Source organism: Equus asinus, chromosome 3, assembly GCF_041296235.1.
Source record: "Equus asinus isolate D_3611 breed Donkey chromosome 3, EquAss-T2T_v2, whole genome shotgun sequence".
Taxonomy (NCBI): domain Eukaryota; kingdom Metazoa; phylum Chordata; class Mammalia; order Perissodactyla; family Equidae; genus Equus; species Equus asinus.
Genome location: NC_091792.1, coordinates 7,943,151 through 7,970,256, shown reverse-complemented (window position 1 = coordinate 7,970,256; position 27,106 = coordinate 7,943,151). Strand labels below are relative to the sequence as shown.

Here is a 27,106-nt window from a genome sequence, read left to right as displayed (position 1 = left end):
CCTAATGTCCTGCTTGCCCCCAAATAGGATGCTAGTCTTCTAAAATTTCACTTTTGGATTTCTGCTGTGGTCAACTATGAATTAAATGGAAAACACAAATAAAAAGGACCAAACAAGCACAATGAGTATAATGGTTACAAATCTCCTCGATGGCTATTTTTAAACTCCACAAAATCATGGGGGAAAAAAATAAATGTGTAACTAAAAGCAGACTGCCATAAAGGGGGAGAAGGGAGGCCAATATGAATAAACATCCGCCCATCTCTTTTGAGCTCTATTTTACACTTCTCCATAAAACCAGGTGGGAGAATCAGAGGACCTCACCTCCGACAGTGCGGTGTCACTCTTCAGTACAACGCGCTTGATGACTTTGGAATAGCCATCCCCCTCCTCAACGTCCACGGGGTCCTGTGGCAATCCCTGCACTGTAATCTCTTCCTTCTCTGTGCCGTCCGAGGATACATACCGCTTAATGATTTTCCTCGTAACCTGAAAGATAGTTTATTCCCGCATCCTGTTTGTGAGTGACCATACCAGGGAACTGATACATTTCAAACAGCAGGTTGCAAATCAACCATGTGAGAACACATCAGACAATACCTTCTTTACCACCGTGTGTCCGTGCTCATCAATGTATTCTTCTTCTGTGACTGATTCCGGGGGTATGTCAGGCATGTCATCTCCCTAAAGAGTTAAGAGAAAAGGGTCACTTCAGTGTTTGACACCAATTCTGAGGAACGTCTCCCCAGTGCTTATCACGTGAGCGATGTTAGAATGTTAAAGGAACTGTTGAGAAGCACAGCAGAGATGCCAAATCCTGTCAGGTAGTAAGTTTAAAAGAAAAAAAACCAACTGGTGGGTAATAACATGCTTAGGAGAATTGGACCAAAGGCAGGTATAACTCCAAACAAACAAACAAACAAAAATGGACAAGCGCGAGGTGAGGCGGGAGGAACTGAAGAAGCTAAGTCTTGCTCTTGGTGCTCGCTCTCTTGGAGGCAGGCTGCAGATCTCACACCACTGCGTTTCCTTACAAACACAACTTAGGAGAGTGGAGGGGTCTGCTGTTGATGGCCATGCACGACCTCAGGAGCATGCCGCGCCCTCATTGCTCCGGGTCTATCACTCCCTAAGGGTTACGGGCACAGACCCGTCCCGGACGTGCAAGTCATTTAACAGCTGGTACCTGAATGATCACTCGCCGGCGGACAACCCTGGTGGTTACCGTCGCCTCGTCATCTGAGCTGGCCTCCAGCTCACCTAATTCCTCTGTTAGCTCCTGGTGGAAGCACAGAAGCACTGTTTCGTTTAACGTGCTAAGGACTGTCTTCACTACTGGTCTCTGCTCTAGCTCACGCTGGTTTCTGAAAGTTTTATGCATGCAGGCTTTGGAGGAAAAACCGGCAGGGGAAACAAGTGCGTGCTAGTCTCATACTTCAGTGGGGATAGAGCTTTTTGTTCAATGAATGAAAAAAAACATTCTGGAATTCTGAGAGCTGTCTCGCCCCCATTACTTCTTGGACTTAAACTCCTGATAAATAACTGAATGTCAACACAGAACCCAAGCAGCATGAGAAATGCCTGTGAGCCACTGCCTCTGGGCTTAGACTTGGAATGGTTAGCCCAAAGGAGGAGAAACGTCTTAGGCTTGTGGCAGAACTATCTGCAGGGACTCAAAAAATTCCCTGTCGCTATTATCCAGCCAGTAGTGCATCCCCCTGGCACCAGGGAAGGCAGGCTCTGAATAGGATGAGACTCATTTTGCAGAGAAGCTGAGATGCAGAGGCCAGTCTGATTTCATGGGTCTGGCCCAAAGCCAGAGATGGAGCTAAGAGCATAATTTTAGATTAGAACATATGTCTGAGAGCCATATATTGAATCACTCTTTCCTAACGGAATGTTATTTTTAGAAAAAGACAACTAAATTTTCTCGACGTATTTTAAAATACTGGTTATATTTCTGTATTCTTTTCTGCTAAAGGAAAACACATAAATTCTAAACAAAATTACACTTTAAATACACTCAGGAGTCTGCTGTCTAGAAATATGATCAGCAAGAAAAGTGATTGAAATTGGATCCTCAAGTCAGGGTCATGAGAAGTTAAGGGTCAAAATAGAAAGATTTAAAGAGAGAGAATTGCATATTCATCAGGAATAAGTGGAACAGACCCGGATAAAGACCGTGGAAAACAGAATGACTTATCAAAATTTACTTACATGCAGAGAACAGATTAAACATGTGAATTATCCAGATAATTGTTTCAAGTCTATACTTCAATTAGCCTATGGATTCTTAGGTTAAATTTGGTAACTTTTAAGTCCAGACAGCATCTATAAAACATTTTTACTAGAATTCATTTAAAGCCAAGAATTTGAGAGATGAGTAATTCTGTGCAAAGACAAACTTGGAATACAACTCCATTCATGGGATGAATTCATTATTTCAGATAACCGCCAAAATCACGAACAGTTCTTATCTGCCTGGTCCTCTCCTAACTGTAGCTATGATTTTAGAGAAATCCTGCTAGCAGATGTCACACTCACAGTGAACAAAAATAAATGTGGGTCTTAAGCCCAAAGATACGTTGTATCACTTTTTTCCCCAAAGTTTTAATTCATTTATATGACTCATTCTTTCCTACTAAGATGTATATTGATACTTTAAAAACTTTTTGACATACAAAATGTTTTTAAATTCTAGAAGGAAAATATATATCTAATTTAACTTATATTAAAAGTTTAGTTCAAAAAGATTCTTAAGCTTTTTTATGAGAATCATCTAGGGAGTCAGGGAAAATGCAGATTCTTGTCCCCCTCCCATCCCTGGGATTCATTCTGATTCAGGAGTTCTCAAGAGGGATCACACCGCCCCCCAGTTAATGTGCAGAAATATGAACCATTGAGACCAAATTTTGAGAATCAATGGTTTAAATGCATTTCTTAAGATGGTCTCCACCTCTCTTCACAATGTCAAAACTTACTTAATGACAAAGGAAACCCTGTGAAGCAACGTCACGCTGCTCTCAGGTTCCTGACATTTACAACCAGCAAGAAGTTTAGGTACAATGTCCCTTGTCTGAGTCATTCTGAAATAAATATCAGGGGATCTAATTTGGAAATAATCCTTCCTCTAATGAGAAAAATTTGTTTTGGGAGATAAACACAACCCAACAGCCACAGTCTTTGTGCTTATCACCTGACAGCACAGACATAGACCTAACAAGAGTGCGGGTTCCAGCACTTTCCCACGGTTACCTGAGGCTCTGTTAATGCCTCTCACTAGTCTTCATGCCTAAGGTTACTAATTTTGAAAAGCTACATCAGGTATATTGTTTCACCTCAGGGTTCATTTTTCTTAGCAACAGAGTTTTCAATTATAAAATTAGGGATTATGGTCAAGTAGCTAGAATTGGAACTGTGTTTCAATTTTTCCTCGAGTCATTGGTTCCCGGGTTTCAAAAGGGATTGGGGGCTTCATGTGGCCCAGGTTAATTAATTTGGCAAAGCTTTTTGTTTTTCAGGGAAAAATAAGCCATCAGAGAAATGGAAACTAGGAGAAGCCTTGTAGTTTTGCTACACATGGGCAAGAAAATGGAGAAGGCAAGTCTTACCTTCTGAAAAGCTGCATCTTCCTCGAGTCTTTCAAAGGCCTGTGGCTGGTCGTCAGCAGACTCCACTATCACGAGGCTAGTTTTCCGAGGACTCTCCTCCCTCTGTGCTAGGGGCTCTTCGGGTTCCTGTACGATGGGAGAGTCACCCTGCTCACTCGGCGTCGGGGTCTGGAGGTATGGCCTCTCCTCCTCAGGAGGGGTAGTAATTTCCTCAGGCGTCTTGCTGGGAGAGCCAGATGCTGCCGTAGCCTTTTGAGTCTCTGACACTTCTGTCCCTGGGGTTGTCACACTGAAATGGAAAAACCAAATTATATCACGAGAACCTATGCATTTCTCTTCCTACTGAATGAAGCTAGGGAATTAGAAGAGAAGATGGAACTCATCTTCACAGGCCGTGAGAGTCAAACAGATTTTGTAAATTTGGCCAAGAAATCAAAGTTGAATAAAAATTATATGTAAGATATAGTATAGAGTTACAGCTCATGGATCTAGCATTGACTGGGAAAGATGTATTCTACAGGCAAAAATTATCCTAAAATGTATTACCATGTCCTAATCTCTACAAAGCACATACATCATAATTTCATCTCTTCTTTGATAACTCAAAGTAATACTGAAGATTTGAGGAGGTTTACATAACAAAGATCTGTAGATAATTAAGGCTTTTGAAGCGAGAATCAAAATTTGGCAAGATTTAGGAAAAGCAGTATATACACCCTATTTTAATATAGTAACCATATTGTAGTCAGAGGGAGTTTCTTATTTTATCTCCTGAAAACTGTATTACTTGATAGAAAGACCTGTTGACATCGAAAGTTGTTCTACTGATAGAGTTTGGAGTTATTCCAATGCAATCTTTATAATCTCAATTTCTAAATAAGAAAATTCTCTGCCTTCTGCTCCTTTTTTTTTTCTATTTATTGCAATTCTCTGTCACTCCACAGCCATGAAATGCCCAGAGTGCCTCTCTGATGTTCCCTCTTTGCTTCCCATCCTTGCCTTTGTCCTTCTCTCTTTTCCTTACTTCTTCTTTACGTTCTCACTTAAAATCTAAAGGTAGATGGGGAGAGGGTGGTGGCTCTGTAGAAGAAAAGATCATTTTATTACCCATTTCACCCTCATCTCAAGTTCCAGGGAGCCCAGCACAAACCTCACTTTCACGACAAAGGCCACGCTGTGACACAATCTCCTGACACACTGCTCTCAGATTTCACATCTGCTTTTCTCATGATTGGTTTTCTTTTTCTAGACAAGTGCCATTTAAACAACTCTCTGTCTCCTTTTCTTCCCTAAAGCCCAGAACTTGAGTTCTAAGCTGCCTGTGCTCTGCAGCTTGCCTTAGCCACAAGCTCTCTAGAAGGCTTCTCTTTATTCCCGCTCCAATCCCATCCCACCTCCTCTTAATGGTCTTTCATTCTGTGCGAATAATTTGTGTTGCATTTCTATTTTACTGTTAGCCACCTCCTAGCTTTGCTGAAATATGCGAGGGCTGAATCACCTCCAGCATCGCTGTTCATACTGTGAACCAATCATAGTACAGCGGGCACGTATCAGAAGCAGAGAAGCGAAGTGTAGCAATCTTACAGGCAATAACCATGTGGTCTACATGAAATTTTATAGTTTAAACAAAGCTTTCGAAGGCTTATCCTTGACCCCCAACCCTGTGAGATGAATAAGGTGTATATTATTATCATAATTCATAGATGCAGAAACAAAGACTCAAAAGGGCTTTGGGACTTGCCCAAGGTCACAGAACTGGAAGCCGGTTCAAGCAGATCTGTGGCACACATCACCATCACAATCACGTCTCTGAAATATTTTGCTTTTTTCCGTAGCTCTGGCATTTGTTATTGGTGGGGTCATTCGAAAACTATCTGAGAATGATTTGTATGTGCCTGTACTTGTATACACTTGTATATGCCTGGCACCCTTGCCATATTGGCTTGTTTCTTTGGAATCACATTTGACAGGCTTTCTTTCGAAACTCACAAGTACTCCTGCTGATGGTCAGGAGGTGACTTTTCAGGCAGGTCTTGCATTTTCCCTGAGAAATCCCGTTGAACTTCCTCCTTGTGAGTCTGGGGAAGCAGCTCTGTTGTTGAGCTGTCCCCATCAGTTTTGGGGATGTAATCCTGAAAAGTGGAATAACCAACAGAAATGTCTTCCTCTGAGACGATGGGAGGCTGATCACAGGGCTCGCCTTCTTTGGAAGCAGCTTGCTCTTCTTTCTGCTTCTGCTGTGCCAGGCACAGCTCCTCCTGAAGCACTGAGAACCCTACAGTGGAGAGCAGTTTAAATTAAGTATTTACCTGAAGCTCACCTATATTAAATGGGTATTTATTAAGTAACTACTACATGCCACATCCTGTGATAGGTCCATGGTTACAAAGCTAAACAACACACTGTGTCTGCCTTCAAGATGCTGATCATGTAGGGGATGAGCTTAGGCAAGGAACAGTCTGTTAAATTGCAGAGTGGCTGCGCCACAGGGTCAGTCAATGAATGTGGGGGCACCCGAGTCAGGGTTAAAGAATTAGGAGAGGAAGTGCAGAGGGCATGGCATCTTAAGGAGACTTAATGATAAACAGGCATCAACTGCAATAGCTGAGGCACAGAATCTAAGTGGTAAGAAGAGTCAGAGTTAATGATGATAATAATGATAGCTAATACATTCTGAATATTCACTATGTGTCAGGCACTGTTCTAGGCGCTTGGCAAGTAGTAACTTGTATTAAACAACACTCTGAGGTTAGCACTCTTCTTACAGAGGGTCTCTTACACCAGGCTAAGGCGTTTCATTATATCCAGGGCAATAATGCATCATCGAAAGATTTTTAGCAGAGGTGAGACTGACATTCATCTATTTATTTATTCACTCAACAGACACATATTGGTTATCAACTACGTAGCAGGTGCTGTTTAGATGGTAGATGTATAGCAGTGAACAAGATAGAAAAAGCTTCTGTCCTCAGTGAACTTGCGTTTCTGCAGATACATATACAGTTGTGATAAATTTTAGGAGAAAAGGAAACCAGGGTAAAAGTATAGAGTAAATAGGACTAGCATCTTAGATAGACTGGTCAGGAAGGGCTCCCTGGAGGAGGTGATACTTGAGCAGAGCCCTGAATAAAGTGAAAGAAAAAGGTGCCTGATGATCTGAGGGAAGAACGCTCCAGAGTGGAGGCAACAGAAAGGACCAGGGCCCAGGAGCCCGAAAATGCATAGGGTGCCCAGGGCAGAGCAAGGAGGCCAGGTGTCCGGGGCTGATGAAAGACGGAGGGAGATGGGCGATGGGGCAAGCTCTGAGGCTCTCGTGAACAGTAACACACACCATCATTTAAATCTATGAAAAGTAAGAAGCTACAGCAAGAGATTGAGGAAGACTAGCCAGTTATACAGGAAAAAACAAAACAAAACAAGAAGCGAGGGTGCTGTGGAAAGTGAGCGAAGAAAATGTTTTAGGAAGGGATGATTTTTTCGTGTCAAATGCTCCTAAGGGGTACAGTAAGATGAAGACAGTTACCCACTGGATTTGGCAATGAGGAAACGACTGGCGAATTTTACAAGACTGTTTCCTTCCAGTGGTGATGACAAAAGCCTGACTGGTGTGGATTCTAGAGACAGTTCTAGAGAGAATGGGAAGAGAGGAAGTAGATACGGGAAATTAAGACTATTCTTCTGGGGGCCAGCCCTGTGGCGCAGCAGTTAAGTGCACACGTTCTGCTTCAGCGGCCCGGGGTTCACCGGTTTGGATCCCAGGTGCGCACATTGCACTGCTTGGCACGCCACGCTGTGGTAGGCATCCCACATAGAAAGCAGAGGAAGACGGGCATGGATGTTAGCTCAGGGCCACTCTTCCTCAGCAAAAAGAGGAGGATTGGCAACAGTTAGCTCAGGGCTAATCTTCCTCAAAAAAAAAAAAAAAGACTATTCTTCTGAAGAGATTTCCTATAAAACAGAGGAGATACAGAGCAATCATACAGGTTGATTGTATGATTGGGTAAAGGAGCTATTTGCTTTGTTTAGTTTTTAAAGACAGGGTCCATTAAAGCAGGTTTCAATGCTGTTGAGCATGGTCCGGTTGTAGAAAGCCAGCGTGGATAACTGCAGGGTTGGATAATTAGTTGGATAAAAGGGGTCAAGATCTAGCACAAAAAAAGGAATGATGGTTTTAGCAAAGCAAGGAAATTTCAGATAGGAGGGAAGGTAGAGTGTAAATACTGAGATGCACTTAGGTTGGTAGATTTTGTGCTGAAAGAATATGGACATTTGCTTATGGATTATTCCTATTTTTTCTAAGAGATATGAAGTGTGGTTATCAGCTTGGAATAAATAAGGAGAAGAGAAATGTTGGAGGCTTGAAAGAAGAAGGGAAAGTGTAAAATAGAGATCAGAGAGATAGAAGGGGAAAGAAAGAGTGAGTGAGCGTGCAAATGCATGGGTTAAAGAAACTTTAATACTCAAAAGGATTGATAGGACCAATGACTGGAGGACCCAGTTGGTTTGAAGAATTGATGGCATAAAAGCCAAAGAGGAAGTATAATGCTGCAAGTTAGGACCTGGAAGTAGTACAATCATTGATGATGATATAGTCTTGGTCATGAGCGTAGAAATGGGTGGAGTAAATGACACAAGTATCAGAAGTGCCATCAAGGAACTGAGGAAAGGGCATCAGATGGATCATCCATGTCAATGGTTGTTACGAACTGAATGTGTCCCCTTAAAATCTAATCCCAATGTGATGGTATTTGGAGGTGGTGCCTTTGGGATGTAACTAGGTCATGAGGGTAATTAAGTCAAGCCCTCATGAATAGGATTAGTGCCCTTATAGGAAGAGGGCAGAGAGCTAGCTCGCTCTCCTTCTTCCATGTGAGGACACAGCAAGATGGCTGTCTGCATCCCAGAAGAGGGCCCTCAACCAGAACCTGACCATGCTGTCACCCTGATCTCGAACTTTTAGTCTCTACAACTGTGAGAAATAAATTTCTGTTGCTTAAGCCACCCAGTTTATGGTATTTTGTTATAGCAGCTCAAGCTGACTAAGACAATGGTGAAATAACAAAGAAGGAGCAGAATAGGGGTGCCTATAAAATGGGCAGGGAAGTCTCAGGGTAGCGAGGAGAAAAGTGTGTGATCACCAAAGGCCAGAGTCCACCCTCTAAAAAAGGAAGACAGGAGGTCCAGTTGCCTGAATTAACCATACATATAACACATACCACACTCACAACACACACACACACACACACACACACAGTTTTACCTTCACTATGATCCAGTGTAATGGTCTGTTCAATTTCTGCATAGCTGTGACTCATGTGCTCCTGGAGAGGCTCTGTGCTGGTCTCCAGGAGATGAACAATATCCATTCGGTTGATCTTGGTGAGGCATTCAATGAGACTGGTATCTGGGATATTAGAGAAAAAGCATTTTACATCTGAGGGATACTCTTTTCAAAATCTCTTTCATTTAGTTGCCTTGCTAAAATTTTGATATTTGTACAGGGAACAACCGAAGCCCAATTAAGGGTCTTTGTAACAACAGCAAACAGATAAAGAAGAGGTATGCACAAAAAGGGTGACAGCATGGGCACAGCCCTAATAGCAGAGTTGTCAGATAATGTATAAGACACCCTGTCAAATTTGAATTTCAGATTAAAAAAACCTTTTTTGGCATAAATATCCCAAATATTGCATGGGATATACTTATACTAAAAAATTATTTGTTGACTACCGGAAATTTTGTTTTAGCTGGGTGCCTTCTACTTTTATTTGCTAAATGTGGCGAGCCTACCTAGAAGAATGGTCAGAGAAGGAAAGATAACTGCAGACTGGATGTAAATAAACGGGGTCTCTAGGTAGATCTTCAGAGAGACACTAAAGGGAGTGGCAAATTCAGACCAGCTGAGGGATGAGAAGCAGTTATGGTCTACATCACTTCCCATTTATTAGATGTGGTCAGAATAGCATATATAAATCATTCTATAGAATAATCTACTTGACATTTTTTCCCCACTTAAGTTATTTGGGAGTAAGGGAAGTAGGAACTGAAGGTAATGCACTACCAATAAAACAATGACCAATAAAGTAATTGGGCCCACTGTCAGTATTTAGAAAATTTTAGGACTTTAATAACATTCCTGTTAGCAGCCAGTGCTGGTATCACTTTCCACTTAATGCTGCTCATGGGAATATAGAGTAAGACTCTTAGGCACCATGCATATTTTAGAAATATCATAGCTTGTTTTCATTTGCTTACAGTAGTACTTCAGATTGATGGCATTTTCTCTTTTGTTATTCTACTGAATTTGCAAGAAAGGGTTTGCGGAACAAGACTCATTTCCCCTCTAGCCTAACGCCTTTTACACACAGCCCCACCCACCTGTAGCATGTTTCCCATCCCTCTCCAGCCAGTACTTCAGTAGCGCATGACTCTGGTCTTGGAGGGAGTTAGGGTTCTCAATTCGAATTTGATGAATTTGCTCCTCAGTGAAATCCAGTTCTCTTGCTAATTCTAGAAGAGAAAATACTGCTCTGTAAACACAATGACTTCAACGTTTCAGTCTCCACATCGGCCTCGTGATTTTGTAAATGAAGTGTTCTTTGTATTGCTGAGTTATAGGGCTCCTTTTTCCTCTAACATATTAAAAGTAACTCTTATATGCCTTTGTTCTTCTAGCACTAATTTCAGATTTTCCCTTAAAATTGGGTATGGAATTGATCACTGTTATAGTGGAAATAATAGTACATTTGAGGTAATGATGATAAAATATGAATAATTAGGCCCATTTAATTCAAAAATGCAGGAGAGACTATTAACTCTGGCTTATACTCTTAACCAAGATAATGGAAAATAAATGACTGAAAACAGGAAAAACAGACCATTTCTCACTTTTAATCATCATTAGGTGACGGTTTAAGTACTATAAATCCTGTTTCCAGGTACTTGGATAAATATTGGTTGTGGATATAGTCTGGTGGTTGGATAAACTCCTTTCTTTGATTTGACATCACATGAATAAAAGGTCTGGGAAGCATTAATTGGCCTAGGTAAAAAGCCACAAAATTTTTCTTTAAAGTCTACCATTAACATTTTATATGGATAGTTATACACTGTGGTGTGCATGAGCATGCGTGTGTGAATGTAAATAAGATGCCCTCTTTGGAAGGCAAATTTGCCAATATCTTTCAAAACTAAAAATATGCATACCCTTTACCGAGCAATTCTCCTTTGAGGAATATACCCAATAGATATACTCACAAAAATACACCAGTACACAAGGATATTTATTGTCATTAACAGGAAACAACCTAAATATCCATCAATAAAGGTCATTGATAAAATTATGGTACCTCCGTACAGTAGAATAACAGCCATTTAAAAGAATGAGATACGTATGTCTATGCTGATGGAATATTTACGAGGAATATTAAGTAAAATTTTGCTTATTTTTAAATTATAGGCATAGATGTGGGCACTGCATATTTTTTTCTGAATACTTGAGAACATGTTAGCAGCTACCTTTGAGGTAGGGGGCTAGAAGACCAGAGGAAGGTGTGAGACTTATTTACTTTCCATTCTACAGCATTCTGTATGGTTGTATGGTTTGAGTTTTCAACAAGTATACAGATATCACATTTAATACATTTGTACACATAAAATATATTTACAAAACAAAATAAATAATTCTGAACATTATCAATTTATTAAGTCAACTAGGGATATTTTGATGCTCTTCATTCCCCCCAAATCCCTCAACTAAATAAATCTGATCAATATCTACAAATTACTTTAAAATGTTTAAAAGTGAGAAAATAGTTGTTCTTCTGGCTACCATTCATTTTCTGCATTATCAATTATCTTATTTAAGGGTACTATGAACTCCTATTCATCACCAAATCTTTGAGAAACTGAAAGGAGAAGAATATTAACTTTATACTATTTCTTTCAATAAAGTAGTCACAAGCGATATAAAAGGAAGTCAGACCAAAAAAAAAAAAAAAAAAAAAAAAAAACCAGAAAGCCAGACTGACAATTTCACCTTAATATGTTAAGTCAAAGCTAAGATTTTGAAAGAGTAGCTTTTAAAGCCTACAAATTATTATTTATAAAGAAACCATATTCATTTTAGAATTCACTTTCCCTTAATAAATTAACATATATTATAATTTCTGTACTTAAATATTCCCATTTCTCATAAAATTAGTGAAACATCTCATTCACATGTATTTCAACATTCATCCAAAGCAAATTTTAGTACTGAGCCTGATGAAGATATCTGATATATGGTATCTAAAATAAGGAGCCCTGGTTAAATCTCAAATTAAATTTTACGACAATTACATCTAACGATGGTTTTGAAACACAGTAATCTCCCCAAAGTTTGGAAATCCACAGGTCTCAAAGGAAGGTGGTGAGGGTTGGTATATTCTCAAAATCTCCCAATCTAAAGTTCTATTATTCTAAATCCCACAGACAATAAAACACCTGCCCTGGTTCACACAGTGAGTTAATGCAGAGCCTGGATTTTCTAGTTTGTAGTTTATTTTTCTTTTCACTATTCCACGTGGTCTTCCTCAAGGAAAGAAAAAAAGGCATCTTTTCATTGTTAATGACACTTGGCTGACGCAATTACATCATTTAAGCAAGTTTTGTTGGAAAAAAGGGTCACTTCATTTTACCTGTCCAGCTGAAGCCAAGGTGATCAGCAATATAAGCCAGCCTTTCCTCAGTCCGTTCCTGCTCATCCTGTTGATCTATAGAAGGTCAAAAACAGAATGGCCAAAGGTTGTCTATGACAGGAGAGGAACCACAGTACCGACCATCCAAAGAAAGGAAGTCACTTGTCCAAATATAGGATGATAGCACTAATGAGCTATTACATTTTAAATCATATTAAATTGTGAGTTTGCCTGATTTTTGGAATGGAATGGGGGAATAAATCTAATTATGAATCATGAAAACCATCTGCTTCCATACCTCTTCAATTAAGACTCATCACTGGACATAATTATATAAGTTGCAGATCTCGAGTAATGGTAGGACTTTCCTGTTTAAATCATCTGAGAGAATACTGCCCAACAGAAGACAATCATCTTGTTCATTAAACACCAGAAAAATCATCACAAATGAGATGCAAAAGTGGAGTAACTGATTAGGACCTCTACTGTGGCAGTAGAGATCACTTTCAGGTCATGTCTGCAAGAAATCACATCTGAGATGACCATATTATGGGTTGATCAGACCATACTGGGTTTTTTCAGTGTGGCCAGAAATAACATTTTCCTTGGTCCTGGTGACCTTGGAAGAAAGGACAAAAGTCTATGTATTTGTCTGATGTCTTAGTATCTATATACGTCTTTTGGGCAAACTTTCTGTCTGCTTACTACTGAGTAGGCTCATAGATTAGTCCCACAAACTATAATTTTCCCATTCATTTTTAAGCCCCATTAATTGATGGGTAGCATTTTAGATCATGGTATTTTTTATAACCCAAATATAAGATTAACAGTCTTTATTGTAGAGATATTGGAAGACCAGAGGCTACCTCTCAAAGCCATCTATGGTTTGCTTTTTTTTTTTTTTTAACTCAGCGAGTCATCATCCCCTCACAGTCAACTTAAATCATGCAAAGTTTGAGTTTTTGTTGTCTGCCGCATCTAATTGGAGTACATTCTCCAACCATCTACCACTGAAACGAAAAGCATATTTTTACCTTATATTTGTTTGCTTAAAGTGTTTACCAATGTTATCTGAAATCCAGTCTTTCTGAATCAAAAACAGATCCACAACAATTGAAATTTCATGATATGAGAAATCTTCTTGGGCAAATGGCTTCCTAGCAATTACAAAATTGTTAAGTACAAATTATTGTAAAGTACTCAAAGGTAAGAATAAAAAGCAATGAATCTTCATAATATGAAGCAAAACCCAATATATTTGTGTGCAAAAGCAAAAGGGCACAATTCGAGGCTAAGCCTGGGACTTCAGAACAACAAAACTCAAAGCTTGCATGGCCTGACGTGCAGTGGCTGGAGAAAGGCAACTTCACCATTGCCCGTTTATCGTGTTTATGTTTTCCATAAGCATTCTCATTACTCAATCTTGAGATTGTTTTCATAGACAAGAGTATACAGAGAAAGCACAAAACACAAAGGGCTTACACAAACACAGTAATCACTACAGAAAGCTTAAAGAAAATGAGACACAAATCACCAAATAAAACAGACATACAAAAAAACTCTATCAAATTTATGACATGCGTAGCACAGGGAATCCCAGTGGCTGGCAAATACCTTCAGCATGGTCATGGCCATTTTCATCAGGGATGCGTTCAATCAGAGTCTCAATGGACTCATCCCAAATGGGCCTTGTGTCAAAGATGTCCTCAGGAATTGAGTGCTCGGTCTCAACAGGTGGCAGATTTTCAATGACTGAAACTTCCAGGGCACTACTACTCTCATCATCTGAAACTAGTTCCTGCTCCCTTTCTGACTGTGTAAGTCTATCCACTAGCTTGGAAGCCTCATCGCTAATCTCCTCAAAGAACTCGATGGAGTTCCTATAAAGGTCAAGGAAGTGCTCCTTACTGTCTTTTGTGGGGCTCGTGTCCTCCCTGCAGGAAGATGTGGTGCTTTTGCTCTTAACTGGCAATCGGGACGCAAATATCTTTGTTCTTGTGGCCCCTTCTTCGGATTCTAACTCAAGCTCCTCTGCCTTCTCTCCGCTCTCTGTTTCTGTCTCAGTGTAACTTCTAGTTTTTACTGGACTTTTGGCCTTGGAGTCCAAAGGATCAGCATCAGATTCAGATTTGCTTCTATCATCTCGTGCTCTGCTTGTCACGTCCTGACCCTGAGGAGCCACTGTTTTCTGGAGAGATGAGTCTAGAACCAAAAGCTGCTGCTCTACTCTTTGGACAGGTGCTTTCACGGGGATTTTAGACTTTGGTTTTGTTTCATCCTCTTTACTTTCCTCATCCAGGCTGGGTGGAACATCTTCAGAAAGGGAATTCTCATCCTCCGCAGATGGAGGTGCTGGGGTTGAAGTGGGGATAGTCCTTATAGGAATTTTGGATTTGCTTTCAGTAGAAGGCACACTCTCCATGGGTGCAGTAGGGATTTCAATTACTGATTTCTGTTCCTCTGGGGAAGAATCAGGAGAATCATCTTCCCGATCTGAATACACAGACCTAGTGACTGTGGAAAAATCTAAGTGAACTTGCACAGCGGGCTCAGGGGAATCAGGGCAAGATGTCTGCTTCACACTGGACTTAGGAGGTGTGTCACTCACTTGTGTGGTGGGGAGGTCCTCAGGCTCTGCAGGAGTAGCATCTTCTGTTGATGTTTCAGCAGAGGCTGAAATTTCCATTTGGGAGTTAAGTTGAGCATCGGAAGAAGGTATTTCTTCTACTTCCTCACTCAGGTCGTCAGGAAGTAAGTCTGCTTCATCATCCACTGGTTCTTTTGATTGTGAAAGTGCTAGTGACTCAGCTGATGTCTCAAGCTGTGGAGGCTCAGCCCCAGTACGCACTCCTTTCATGTCTTCAGAGAGAGTTTCTTCGCTGGATTCTTGCCCAATTTGGAAAAAATGAAAACTTTCATCAGCATACGACCTTTTGGTCATATCAATAGCACCACTTCGGGTCATCTCAAACAATTTTCCCTCCTGAAAGAGAAATGGATTTTGCTCACTGGTTGGAGTCCCCTCTTCAGTTGGGGTCCTAGCAGGAGTGGTGTCAGGGGTGGTACCCTGTGACTGTCTGTCTACCATCAACCCAAATATCTTTTGCTCTTCCTCTTTCACTCGGGCCTCAAAGGCTTCATCATCCTCACGGATTTCACTCCAGGAATCAGAATCCACATCAGTTTTTGTGATGATGACCTTGCTTATTTTTTCACCAACAACTGCTGAAGTATTTGGTATAGTAGACTCTACAGATGAGGGAGCTCCATCTGACTGCATTTCCCACAAGGTACTTTCTTGTTTGGATTCTAGTTCCATGTTTTGGTCTTCCAAGTTAGATTCTTTGCTTGAAACAGTTCTACTAGAGGAGCTTTCCACTGCTACCTCTTCAACAGAGGACGTGACTGTAACAGAACACACTTCAGAAGAGTGAAAACTTGTGTGTCTTGCATCTGTTTGGGTTTTGCTTTCCTCGCTAGAGAAAAAAGATTGGGAAGGAACATTTTCATAAGGGCTTATGGTTTGAGGATCAGAGATTTCATCAGTCTCAGCTGGGTCAGACACTGGTACATCCACAGACAATCTATCTGTTTGAGGGGTAATTGATGAGTCTTCAGTGGAATAGTCCTTTGGTAAGCTCTCAAAAGCTTGGTCAGTTTTTGTGGCCTCAACTTTTGTAGGAGAAGAGGGAGAAACTACGTCTTCATCTAATTCTTTTCTTTCAGATGCTAGACAATGAGGCAAAGAGGATGGAGAAGAGCTTTCACTGGGGCCTTCTACTTGTGGAGATTCCAATCCAGAAACATCAAGCTCTCCTTCTGTGTCTTTTTCATCAGCGTCTTGGAGAGGTAATGCTTCCTTATGGATAACTAGCTGCTCGCTGATATCATGAGCAGGGGAACTGTGGAGACCTGAAGAGATAGGAGTGGCTGGGCTGCTAGGACTCCCAGCCTCACAACCATGGTCATCATAGATTTTTGGTTGATCATCATCTCTCTTTAGATCATCATAAGACATATCTGGGCCCTCAGTAGAAACAGTATGACTGTCTTCAGGTAAATGGGATTCACAATCTTTTTCTTCTTCTGATTTACCTGATTCTTCCTGAGTATCTTCATTCATCTTGAAAGTGTATTGTTTGGAAACAATAGGTTGGAACTGTACTTCTTCAGGACTAGAATTGGAGTCTATGCTGGATGGAAGTGGGGAAGGAGGTTGCACTCGAATAACTGGCTCTGGTAAGAGGCCTGAGTCAGCACCTTTCTTCAGCTGTGTCAACTCAGGTTCACTTTCTGAGGAGGAAGAAGCCTTTCTGCTCTCTGATGTTACCACCACAGGGACCTCGCTTTCCTCCTCCGCACTCTCCATGTGTTTCGGTTCATCCACATCTGCTGAAGAGTCAGCATCCGGTTCAGAGGAGGAAGATGATTCTTCTTGCTTGGGCTCTTTTCTGTAGTCCCTTTTCTGCTTTGCTTCTTGTTCAAGTTCATCAAACGTTTTGATTTTGGTTACCATTTTGAACATTTCCTCTTCAGGTGTGAACCTCTTTTTCTCCCCATTTTCCAGGTCATCCTCCTCTGCACATTCATGAATCACAGCTGGTTTTGGTGTGCTTGCATCTGTGGCTTTGGGCGTGACCTCATAGCTAATTTCTTCAGAGCTCGGGGTGTCAGGAGAAAGGGGGCTCTTCCCTGAGCTCTCCATGAGCGACGTCTGCTCAAGACTGTCATCCTCAGCACTGCCATCCGGATCTCGGAGCAGCCGGGACCGCATAGAGGCCACTTCTGTAAAGAGTTCCGTTTTGGCTACGGCTGCAGGAAGAGGAAAGTGACTTGAGAGAATTCCAGCCTTCATCTTTGGTTCCACAGGGCTGCTTTCGAGAGAGTCACGGCAAGGGGACTCTTTCAGAGGACTCGGCTCCAGAGAGTCAGGGGTTTTGTGTGAGGAGTTATCCTCCAGCACAGGGCTGGCTTCCAGGGAGTCTTTGTGGCTTACTGCAAACGATTCATCAGCGCCAGGGCTGAAGACCTCACTATCGCGGCTAGGGAGTGCAAGTTCTAATCCTTGGGGACTTCTAACGACTCCCTGGGGCTTTGGTTCAGTCCCTGTGCCTGTCTTTACAGAAACATCAGGCAGCGGCGAGGCCTTTGTCTCATCTGAGGGCTTGGTGGTTGTGGATCCCTGAGCTTCAGTATCAGTTTGGGTCTTGAGGGCTGAACTAACGTATGTAGGCTGACCCTCATCACAGGAGGCTTCCTCAGCCAGTCCTTTGGGTGTTTCTTTTGCTAATGATACACTATTACTGTCAAGGTAATCACCTTCCTGTTTGGAGGATGTGTCTTTGGAAGGGTCTAGGGTGGCCTCCTTCAGCAGGCACTCAGCTGAGGGCTCTGTACCCTCAGTGACGGCAGCACCTTGCTCTTCAGAACCATCAGGCACGTCTTTGGTTGAGGGATGTTCTTTTTCTAAATGAATTTCTCTTGGTGTTTCTAACTTGGTAGTTTCATTTTCTTCCCTAACTGGCTCTTCACTTTTCTTTGGTGAGAAAGAAAGGCTTTCTGGGCTTGTCTCAGGGGTCTCTGCTAGGCCCTCATGCTTATAGCTTTCCTCCGAACTAATCTGAGGGGTCCCTTCCATCAGGCTGCCGCACGGAGAGCCTGCCACCCCCTCGTGCTTTAGGCTCTCAGAACTGCCGTCTAAAGCACCGCTCGGTAAAGAGAGAGCTGGAAGAAACTCATCTTTCACGTAATCTAGTGGAAACGTTGTGTTGAAAGGACTCGTGAGGACCTGGTCTAAGTGAAGTTGCGCCTTTTCCGGCTCTTCACTCAGGCGGAATTGTTGGTATTTCTCATTGTCTTCCAGTTCTTGCTTAATGACATCAGAGAAGTCAGTGGAGGCTTTCCTGTCTGGGCTGATCTGGAGATCCATGTCTCCCTGTTCCTCAGCCGGCTTTTCTTTGGGGACTTCGTTCTCTCTATGGCTTTCTTCTTCCGGTGCTGACTGAACAGGTTCCGGCGTTTTCTGGCTGACACCTTTCTCCTTTTCTCCAACTGTCTCTTCTTTCTTAAACCCTAAGGAGGAAGCACGGACCCCTCTTTTGGATTCTGAAGCTCCTGTTACCAGGATTTTCTGGCCTCGTTTGATGGTCTGACTCTCTGTTCTCTGTGTTTCTCTCTGGGTTAACATCTGCCCCTTTTCTTTTTCTACCCGAACCTTGCCTTTTTCCTGTGGCTGCTTTTGCTTTGCTGATTTGTGCTCAAAGAGTCCAGCCTTATGTTTAGATGGGTCCTGACCTGACTGGAAAGCTTTCATCAACTCCCGCACAGACATGGTCTCCTCGATTCTTTCTGTTTTTGAGGTGGGGGAGACAGGTGGTTGCTTTTCTGTTTTCCCAGAAGGCGACACAGGCAAGTGCTTCTCGGTCTTCCCCAAGGCTGACACAGGTGGATGCCTTTCTATTCTTCCAGCCGGCGATACAGGCGAGCGTTTCTCCGTTCTCCCAGGTGATACTGGCGAGTGTTTCTCCGGTCTCCCAGAGGGCGATATGGGTGGGCGCTTGTCTATTTTACCTGAAGGCGAAACAGGTGGGTGTCTTTCTGTTTTTGTGGAAGATGACACAGGGGAGTGTCTTTCAGTTTTTGTCGAGGGTGATACAGGTGAGTGTTTCTCAGTTTTACTTGACGATGACACAGGTGAGTGCCTTTCAGTTTTTGCAGACGGTGACACAGGTGAGTGTTTCTCTGTTTTACTGGATGGTGATACCGGAGGATGCCTTTCAGTTTTTGCAGAGGAGGAGAGAGAAGAGTGTCTTTCGGTTTTCGAGGCGGGTGACGCTGGTGTGTGCTTTTCTGCCTTCAGAGAGGGTGACACAGCCGGATGTGTCCTGTGCACTATCTTTTTTGGCACATCCTCCTTGCCTTTGACTCTGATGGGCAACTTGCTTCGACCCTTCTGTTCATCTTCCACTCGTTTCTGAAGGGCCTTTACTTTGTCCTTTATGGAACCAATGGGAGTTTCTTCTATCAAAGGTGAAGTGGCCTTTACAGCGGGAACAGGCTCAGGGGCCAGACCCGGGTCTTCATCTAATGACTCTTCTGAACTACCTTTTTTAAGTTCGGTTTTTTCTGTACTAGCTTGTAAACTTTCCTCCTTTTGTTTCTGTTTTTCTTTTAATTTCCTTCTCACTGGCTTCTTTATTCCCAAGCTTGGTTTCTGCTGTTTCTGGGGAATCTGTGTCTCATCTGGGTGGGCATCTTTCCCTTCGTTTTCAGAGCTCCTGCCAACAGCTGGAGCCTGCGATGTCTCCCCTGCCATCTCCTGAGCTGGCTGCAGTTGCTCTCCATGAGGAGACACATAGGAATTGAGATCCTCAGTCAGGTAGTTCACTAGCCCAGTTGAGTCTTTCTCTACTTCCTCTTTGGTCTCTTTATCTATTCTAACTTCTACACATGGATATTCGGTGATTTCTAAAGGTGCTTTCTGCCTGGCCTCCTCTATTTCCTCATCGCTAACGATAACCCATTCCTCTTCCACTAATTCTCTCTCCGACCGAGCCCTCGGCGCACTGGCTTCATCTCTTGTGCAGGTTCCACTCCTCAGGATTTCATTCACTTTCTCTAAGTCCTCTTTAACTCTCTCAACGATTTCAAAGGGCTCTCCTGGCTCTTCCTCGGCAGCCTTCACCAGCTCCTTCACTTTGATAGAACCCGCCCTTTCAGATACATCTGTAGTCAAGATGGCGGTCATTTTGATCAAATCTTGTTTCATCTCGGAAACTTCAGAGAGCAAGTCCGGACTGGCTAGGACAGGAACTTCATTAACCAGGTGACTTTTCAGGACAGATGTTTCTGTAGATTCTGTCTCATCATCTTTGATGTGAATGAAAAACATTGAAAGTAAAATGGAAATCAAAAAAGATATTGGCAAATGTAATCAGGACTGAAACGACACAGTGTCTTTTCCTGTCGTGGTGGGAGGGACAACAAAATGGGCTGGGAATGGCGGATCCACAAGGTCTCAGGATACAAAAGCAAAGCAAGGCTAACGGAAAGAAAAACTGAAAAGAAAAAATGAGCAGGAAATAACTTGCTTAATTTTCTCACTTGTAGCACATCCACACATACAACAAAGCTATAAAAAATAACCAAGACACACACACACAAAACCATCACAAATCAAAACAGAACGAACGCAGTGAAATTACACAGAGGTATCTCAAGATTGTTCAGATGTTACAGATCAATGTTGAAAAAAATAAACATGGGGGAAAAAAAGGAAAAAAGCATTAGAAATTGCAGAAAGTTGATTTCCTCTAGGAGAAAGCCAGTAGGAGCAAATTCAGAACACCTTCTAATGATGTATGTATATGTTTTTAATCATAGAAAAATCTGGATTTCGGTACGCTCAGTTCTGCCAATATATACAATGACAATATAAAAAATATATCTGAATCAGCTGCAAACCGGCATTTCATCTAAGGGAAACTCACACCTAACAATGAAACAAACGGTCTTGTGCTGAGAGGCATGCCCTTTCCTTGGAGCAACCTCCTTGTTTAGACACATAATGGACAGACCAAGGAGGGAAATAAAGGAAAGGAAAGGAAAACAACAAAAACAACAACTGTGATGAAACTACGTGAGTCCAAAGTTAAAATCTGATGCATGGCAACCCAAATCAGAGACAGTCACACGGGACACACGCACAGTTTATGTAAGCCAAGTTATTTCCATGCAAAGCAAAGGTGGAGTAAAACCGGTGGGAGAGGCGGCCTTGCTGAAAAGCACGGGCAGGGGGATGGGAATAAATTAGAACGAGTATGTAAAACCTTACTGTGGTGAAGCATATTTATTTCCCTACATAAGATGCTGAATGCAGTACAGCCTGGGCCTAGGTAGCGGGGGCCTGCGCCCATGAAAAGCGAAAAGGAAAACTCAGTCAAATGCTTTCAGGATTTACTTGTGAAAAGACTGTAGGAGAGTCCCTTCAACAGAGCCAGCCCTTCTTTAGAGATTATTTTATACCTCGATGAAGATTCTTTAATGATTGTCTTTAAACCAAAAGAAAACCAAACACGAGTCTATATTTGAAGTTTTTAAAATATTCACAGCACCCAGGAGTCATTCAGGAGAATCCATGGCACTACAGGAACATAGTAACTTTTTTCTTTTTGTTTTAAATGATTGAGCCAGGTGGATATATTAAATTTTGATTTCTACTAGCTCCTATCCAAGGAAGAAAAGAAAGGGCCATGTAAATAAACACAGGAGTCCTGAAGGAGAAAGTGGGATAATAAAATAAAATCTCTTAAAAAAGAAAAAGGAATTAATGAAGGCAATGATAACTTCAGTATTTTAAATAAACAAAAGTGCCTTCTCTTGAGAGAATCAGTATTTGTTGAAGAGACATACTCTGTGAATATGCATATATAAAGATATATTTAAATAATTTATATCAATAAATATTTGCTCAAATATAAACCAATGCAGACGTCCAGAATTTCAAGGATTCTAGTCCTGAATACTGATTTAGCATGAGAGTAAGGACACTCTCCAGTAAAAGCATTCCAGTAACTTAGTAGTAAATTAAATTGTGCTAGGACTTCAAAATAAAGGGAAAAAAAGCCCTCAGGTCATTGATGGGCCAGATGACCATATTAAACATGGTTCTAAGTTTTCTCCTTTGGGGAATAGCACCCTGAAATACAGTGATTCAAAATAAATCTTAAAATGAATAAATATGAAAAACTTGAATTTTTTTCCTAAAGCATTTGGGGCATAAAAGCCAGAAAGATAGGCGAAAAATTCAACTACTTCTACACAGGAAGCCAGAGAGTCACCAGAAACAGGCCAACAAACTAAAATGTTAATTGAATGTTACAGACCTGAAATGAGTTCTAAAATAGCTCTCTTGAGGTCTGTACAAACCAGTTCTCTCTTCAGTAGCTTATGCTTGGGATTTGCATATTATTTAAAATTAGCCCTGTAATGACACGCTATTGTGATTAGCAATTTCATCCAGAAGGCTTTAATTTTTGCATTCTTGGTTCTTATTTTTTTCAGAAGGTTTTCACAAAAGTCCGTTAGACCTCAGCCCTAAACAAGTCAGTTACACTTCACCACAGTAAGGGTGGGGGATGGGGGATGGTGGGTGGGGGGTGGGGGTGGGGGTGGGGGAGAGTTAGCGTTGGCTGACAGCTATTAAGACAGTATCACTTTCGCAGGTGCAGCCTACAAAAATAATGAGGGCTCTACCGAAGTCAGTGTCACTTGATATAAAAAGTGATACTGTCATGTCAGTGCTTGAAAAAAAATGAGATGACAATGTTATGCTAATAAATGCACAAAAACGGTAGGGTGGTCTCTAAACAAGCATAACAGCAATAGCAGGGTTAACAGGGATATCAAAAGAAAGTGAATGCTTAGATGAATAATCATTGCATTTTACTGCTAATTAGCTCATACATTAGATATATTTGTCATTTAACTGGCCAAGCTGCTTTTCTAAATATACATTAATCATTAATAAGGATAATATAAAAATATAATTATTATGGTGGTTAGTAATGGCAACTAGCTTGCATCTTAATTCATGCTTCTCTTTATTGTAGCCAGCTTTCAAACAAACTCAATTTAAAATCTTACTTTTTTCTGATGTCATATCGATCTGAAAGAAAACATACATAAATTGAATGGTTACAAATAGCATCTTGTGTCATAGCCCCTGATGCGTACAATAAGCTCATATTCATAATTACACACATTGGGAGACCCCATCAGCTAGAGCAAGGTCGGAGTAATTTGCTACAGTTCTTCCTGAGAGTCCCTTGATTCTTATCCCAACTTAGAAAAAATAAATCTCCTTTCTAGACACTATGGGTAGAAAGTCCTTCTAACGTGTTATTCCTGGGAAGATATGACTCAGGGTGTGTTTGATGTTAGAAATAATATTTATTAGGGAAAAGGCCAGGAAAAGAGGGAAGTGGGTATTAAACAGTAAGTGTCAATTTAGTTGAGAAACAGAAGGAAAGAACAAATAGCACGCCAGGTTGATATGCTCTACAGAGGTAGTTTCATTATCGTTAACTACAAGCCAGAATGCCAAATCCTGAAAGAACACGAAGTGGATCTATTGCCCTGAAGAGTTCCTGAAAATATTGAATAGAAAAACCATAAATCTAATGGAAAAAACTCACTTGAACTTAGCAAAGTTGGTTTTGTCATTGTATTGCTCTTTCAAGAAGTTGTGTAGGTATCATTTTGAAAAGCTTTGGTGATCCAGCCACCAAGTGCAGGAAGGAAATTGAATACGTGAGGCAAAGAGTGACTGCACAGTTGAGGGAAAGAATGACCTCAGTCTGTCAGAAGTGTATCGTGTATCTGCTTACGCACGGCAGGATAACGAGTCTATAATCACGCCTCTTCTCCTGCTCCACTGCCAGGATATCAGTGAAAAAGTGAATTCATGGGGACTCTCTGAACTGATAAGGCCTTATATTTTAAGCTGGTGGGGACGAGGGTGCTCATTATACTTTTCTATGTTTTTGTATTTAAAATCCAACAGAACAACATTAAAAAAATAAAACCAGTATATTTGCAAACATTTAAATGTAACTAATAACAATTGCCTTTGTCTATCTTAGAAATAAAAACCAATATATTAATAGGTAAGAATAAGGAATTTTGCAATGATTTCTTCTATTTCTATACAACGTTTGGGCATTTTCAGATCCTTATAAGGGAAACAAACACATAGTTTAACTTCGAAGCAGGTATAATTCAAATGGCTACTTATTCAAGGTAAGCTCTCTAAGACCTGTTTTCTCCATCTACGATGTAGCATCTGTGATGGCACACACCTCATAGGGTGATTGTGAGTGATCAGCGTTGACGAGGTATGCGGAGCACTTAGTAAAGAGCCTACCTTATAAGAAGTGCTCATTGTCAGTAGAGTTCCGCATTATAATGTCATTACAGTCTAATGGGTGAACTATATGCTCCTTGAAGTTTTTGGAATCAGTGGTTCTCAAACTTTTTGGTCTTAAGACCAAAAAAATTACTGAGGAGCCCGAAAAATTTTTGTTAATGTTTGATATATATACATAAATAAATACCTGTATTATGAATTAAAGCTGATAAAACGATAGAACCCAAATACACAAGCACACATTCCAGAGTGTCATAGTGATGATATCACACACAATGTAGCCTCTGGAAAACTCTGTAGCTTGCGAGGATATGGGAGTTAAAAGGCAAATAATGTCTAAGTTCTATTTAAAAAAAGAGTTTTGACCTCCAGGCATCTCCAGACCAACCTTTGCGAACCACTGAGATAATAGTTTGATCTTCAGTAGTTGGTAGAGAAATATATGTTATTGCACAGAGACAGGATAACAATTTACAGGGAAACTTTACTGTTCTCTGAAGTCAGTCCACAAGATGAGAAAACAGGGGCTCAGAGAACTTACGTAAAATTGTGATGCTTTAGTTACTAAGAACAACTGTACAACCCTTCTGAGAACACAGGTAAACCACGGGCTTTTGTTAGTTATAGCCACGACAATGTCAAACAATTACCTCTTCCTCCTGTTCTTGATCTGACTCTGATTCCTGCAGCCCCAAGATGCCATGCAAGACAGGAAAAAAGAGAGCAGGAAGAGCAGAGAGCATTTAGAAGAAAAGAAAAGATTCAATACCCTGCCCCCAAACATCGACAGGCAAGCAAACAGTCAGGGCACCCTTATTTCTTCTTACTAATAGTTTACAGAAGACAGACACAAAAATTAAAAAGGCTTGACAAATGTAAAAGTCTGTAGGTTCAAGAGACAAAAGAGACAAAATTACAAATATACTAATTTATTACACCAAGGAAGTAAAATTATAAATATTCTAATTTCAGATACTAGGTCACCAGCAGCCTCAAAGTTTGACACTCAAACTTTAATGGCATACATTACAGAAATGGAGATGATAACATCCCAGTCATTACAGATATTGGCCGAAAATGTTAAAAGCCACAAATAAGGATATGGTGAAATATTTTCAATACTTGGGCCATATTTAGGAGTTCTATTATAATAAATAGCTACTAAATTCTAAAGTATATCTGAAGTATACAAAGTTTGGCATGCTTTCCTTTCGTTTTGGGTTACTCAATGAAAAGTTGTCCTGGACCACAGGGTATTAATAACTGTGTCTGATATGTCTTAATTGAGAATATAATGTAATAATGAAGTAAACGCTTTCTTTTAGAGCACACTGAAGGCTCCCTGAAATCAGAGACAAAGCTCAAGCATCCCTCTCTATTACTTGGTGGACTGCCTGCAGCAGAACCTATTTCTTCCGGTCCTTAGGTGGCATTCGGTTCTGTGACTGACAAGTGAGCAGCCCTACCAACCCCATGCCTTCTGCAGCACTGGAGAGCAGTTAGTTTAAGCTCACTTGGGTCAACAGACCTCTCGCTGTATTCTAATTCTTGGAAAATATGTAAATTTCCACAGATCGATGGTGCTTCATCTCATTTTTGTCATTTAACAAGAACTCACGATGTTAAACTTGATGCTACAAGCTGTTCTCTCTGTGATTGATCTCTATTTACAAGAATAACTAATTAAGAAAAATATACCGTGGTGCATAAAAAGAAGTATAGGGAATGCTTTGTTTTGTGGAATCAAGATTTAGGATTTGAAATATATTTCTACTTCCCCAGGTCTCACCTACACCACTCACCCCAACCTCCCCAACCTCTAATACACACCCCAACAACTTGCTGCAAACTCCTATAGGCTGCCATGTGGGAGCTTTCTATTAAAAAGGGGGTGCCAGTTAAAAATTTTTGTAAATAATAAGAAAGAAGTTATCCCAACATTAAATTCTTTGATTTGATCAGGGTAATCAAGGAGTTTTGTAATGGGGAGAGGTTTGAAAAGGAAGTAATATCCGTAGGTAGACTGTGGCTCAGAAATTAATGAATTTATCTTTTTCAACAATGTTTAAAATCTACTCATTTATACTCATCATGTTAAAATATCTGAAAAATTCACCTGATGCTCCTAAATATTACAGGTTATAAGATGAACAGGTACTTATTTTATCAATAAGATAAAATATCATGAGGTTGCTCAGAATTTAATAATATATAACTCGCCTGTGAATTGGTCGTAAACAAAAGCTAATAGCTCATAATATTTGGGAGGGCCAAATGCACTAGCATAGTCCCAGGAGGGTAAGTAAAAACAATAATGAAGACAAAGCCAATTATTTTATTTTTAAAAATTAGTCCAAAAAGTTAAATTTTAAATTCAAATTTTCTCTCTCCCATACCCAATATGTATTTATAGAAATTTTTCCATCAAAGTGAATTTAATGCAAAATAAGGTAGAGCAACTTTTTCCCTACTTAAATGGAAAATCATAAATTTGGCAGGGAATCAAATTTGTTTGATTTTTTCATGCTTGCATTCAGTGTCTTTGCTTTTATTTCTTTTCAAGGCTTTGAAAATCAAATCTCACAGTGCCTAATCTGCACCCCAGCAGATTTTACAATACCTTTGTATAAACCGGCAGGGTGATGTTTAAGTTGCAGATAGCCTGATGCACCAGGCCTCTTGTGGATTTTGGCTCTTTCATAAATGATAGTCGTCCGCAAGGTTCCTGAGTCGTGTCACGTACCTTGAACAAGAAAGGAACACAGGCTTCACTCCTATCTGATGAATACTCTTTTTTTTAATTAGATGATACTCAAAAGAATCAGGGAAAAATAAAATTCAATTGATAATGCAAAGTAAGGATTTAGAAGAGTTCCTTTTTCCTTTTCCTA

At 40.8% G+C, this 27,106-nt stretch overlaps 1 protein-coding gene across 50 annotated transcripts in view; it reads right to left on the bottom strand.

The window, feature by feature from the left end:
* Positions 1-27,106, bottom strand: part of ANK2 (ankyrin 2) — a 627,576-nt gene that overhangs the window by 7,278 nt on the left and 593,192 nt on the right. For 27 of the 50 annotated variants that reach the window (XM_070504620.1, XM_070504623.1, XM_070504625.1 and 24 more), the window contains 10 exons: positions 26,836-26,958; positions 24,866-24,898; positions 22,934-22,955; positions 12,290-12,364; positions 9,990-10,121; positions 8,872-9,015; positions 5,601-5,886; positions 3,612-3,900; positions 601-684; positions 325-489 (listed from right to left, as the gene is read on the bottom strand). In XM_070504620.1, the coding sequence (XP_070360721.1) occupies positions 325-489; positions 601-684; positions 3,612-3,900; positions 5,601-5,886; positions 8,872-9,015; positions 9,990-10,121; positions 12,290-12,364; positions 22,934-22,955; positions 24,866-24,898; positions 26,836-26,958 (1,353 nt within the window). Of the gene's footprint in view, positions 1-324; positions 490-600; positions 685-1,186; positions 1,280-3,611; positions 3,901-5,600; positions 5,887-8,871; positions 9,016-9,989; positions 10,122-12,289; positions 12,365-13,903; positions 20,159-22,933; positions 22,956-24,865; positions 24,899-26,835; positions 26,959-27,106 lie in introns of all 50 variants that reach the window. The other 23 variants (XM_044767334.2, XM_070504626.1, XM_044767342.2 and 20 more) reach the window with 5 other exon arrangements.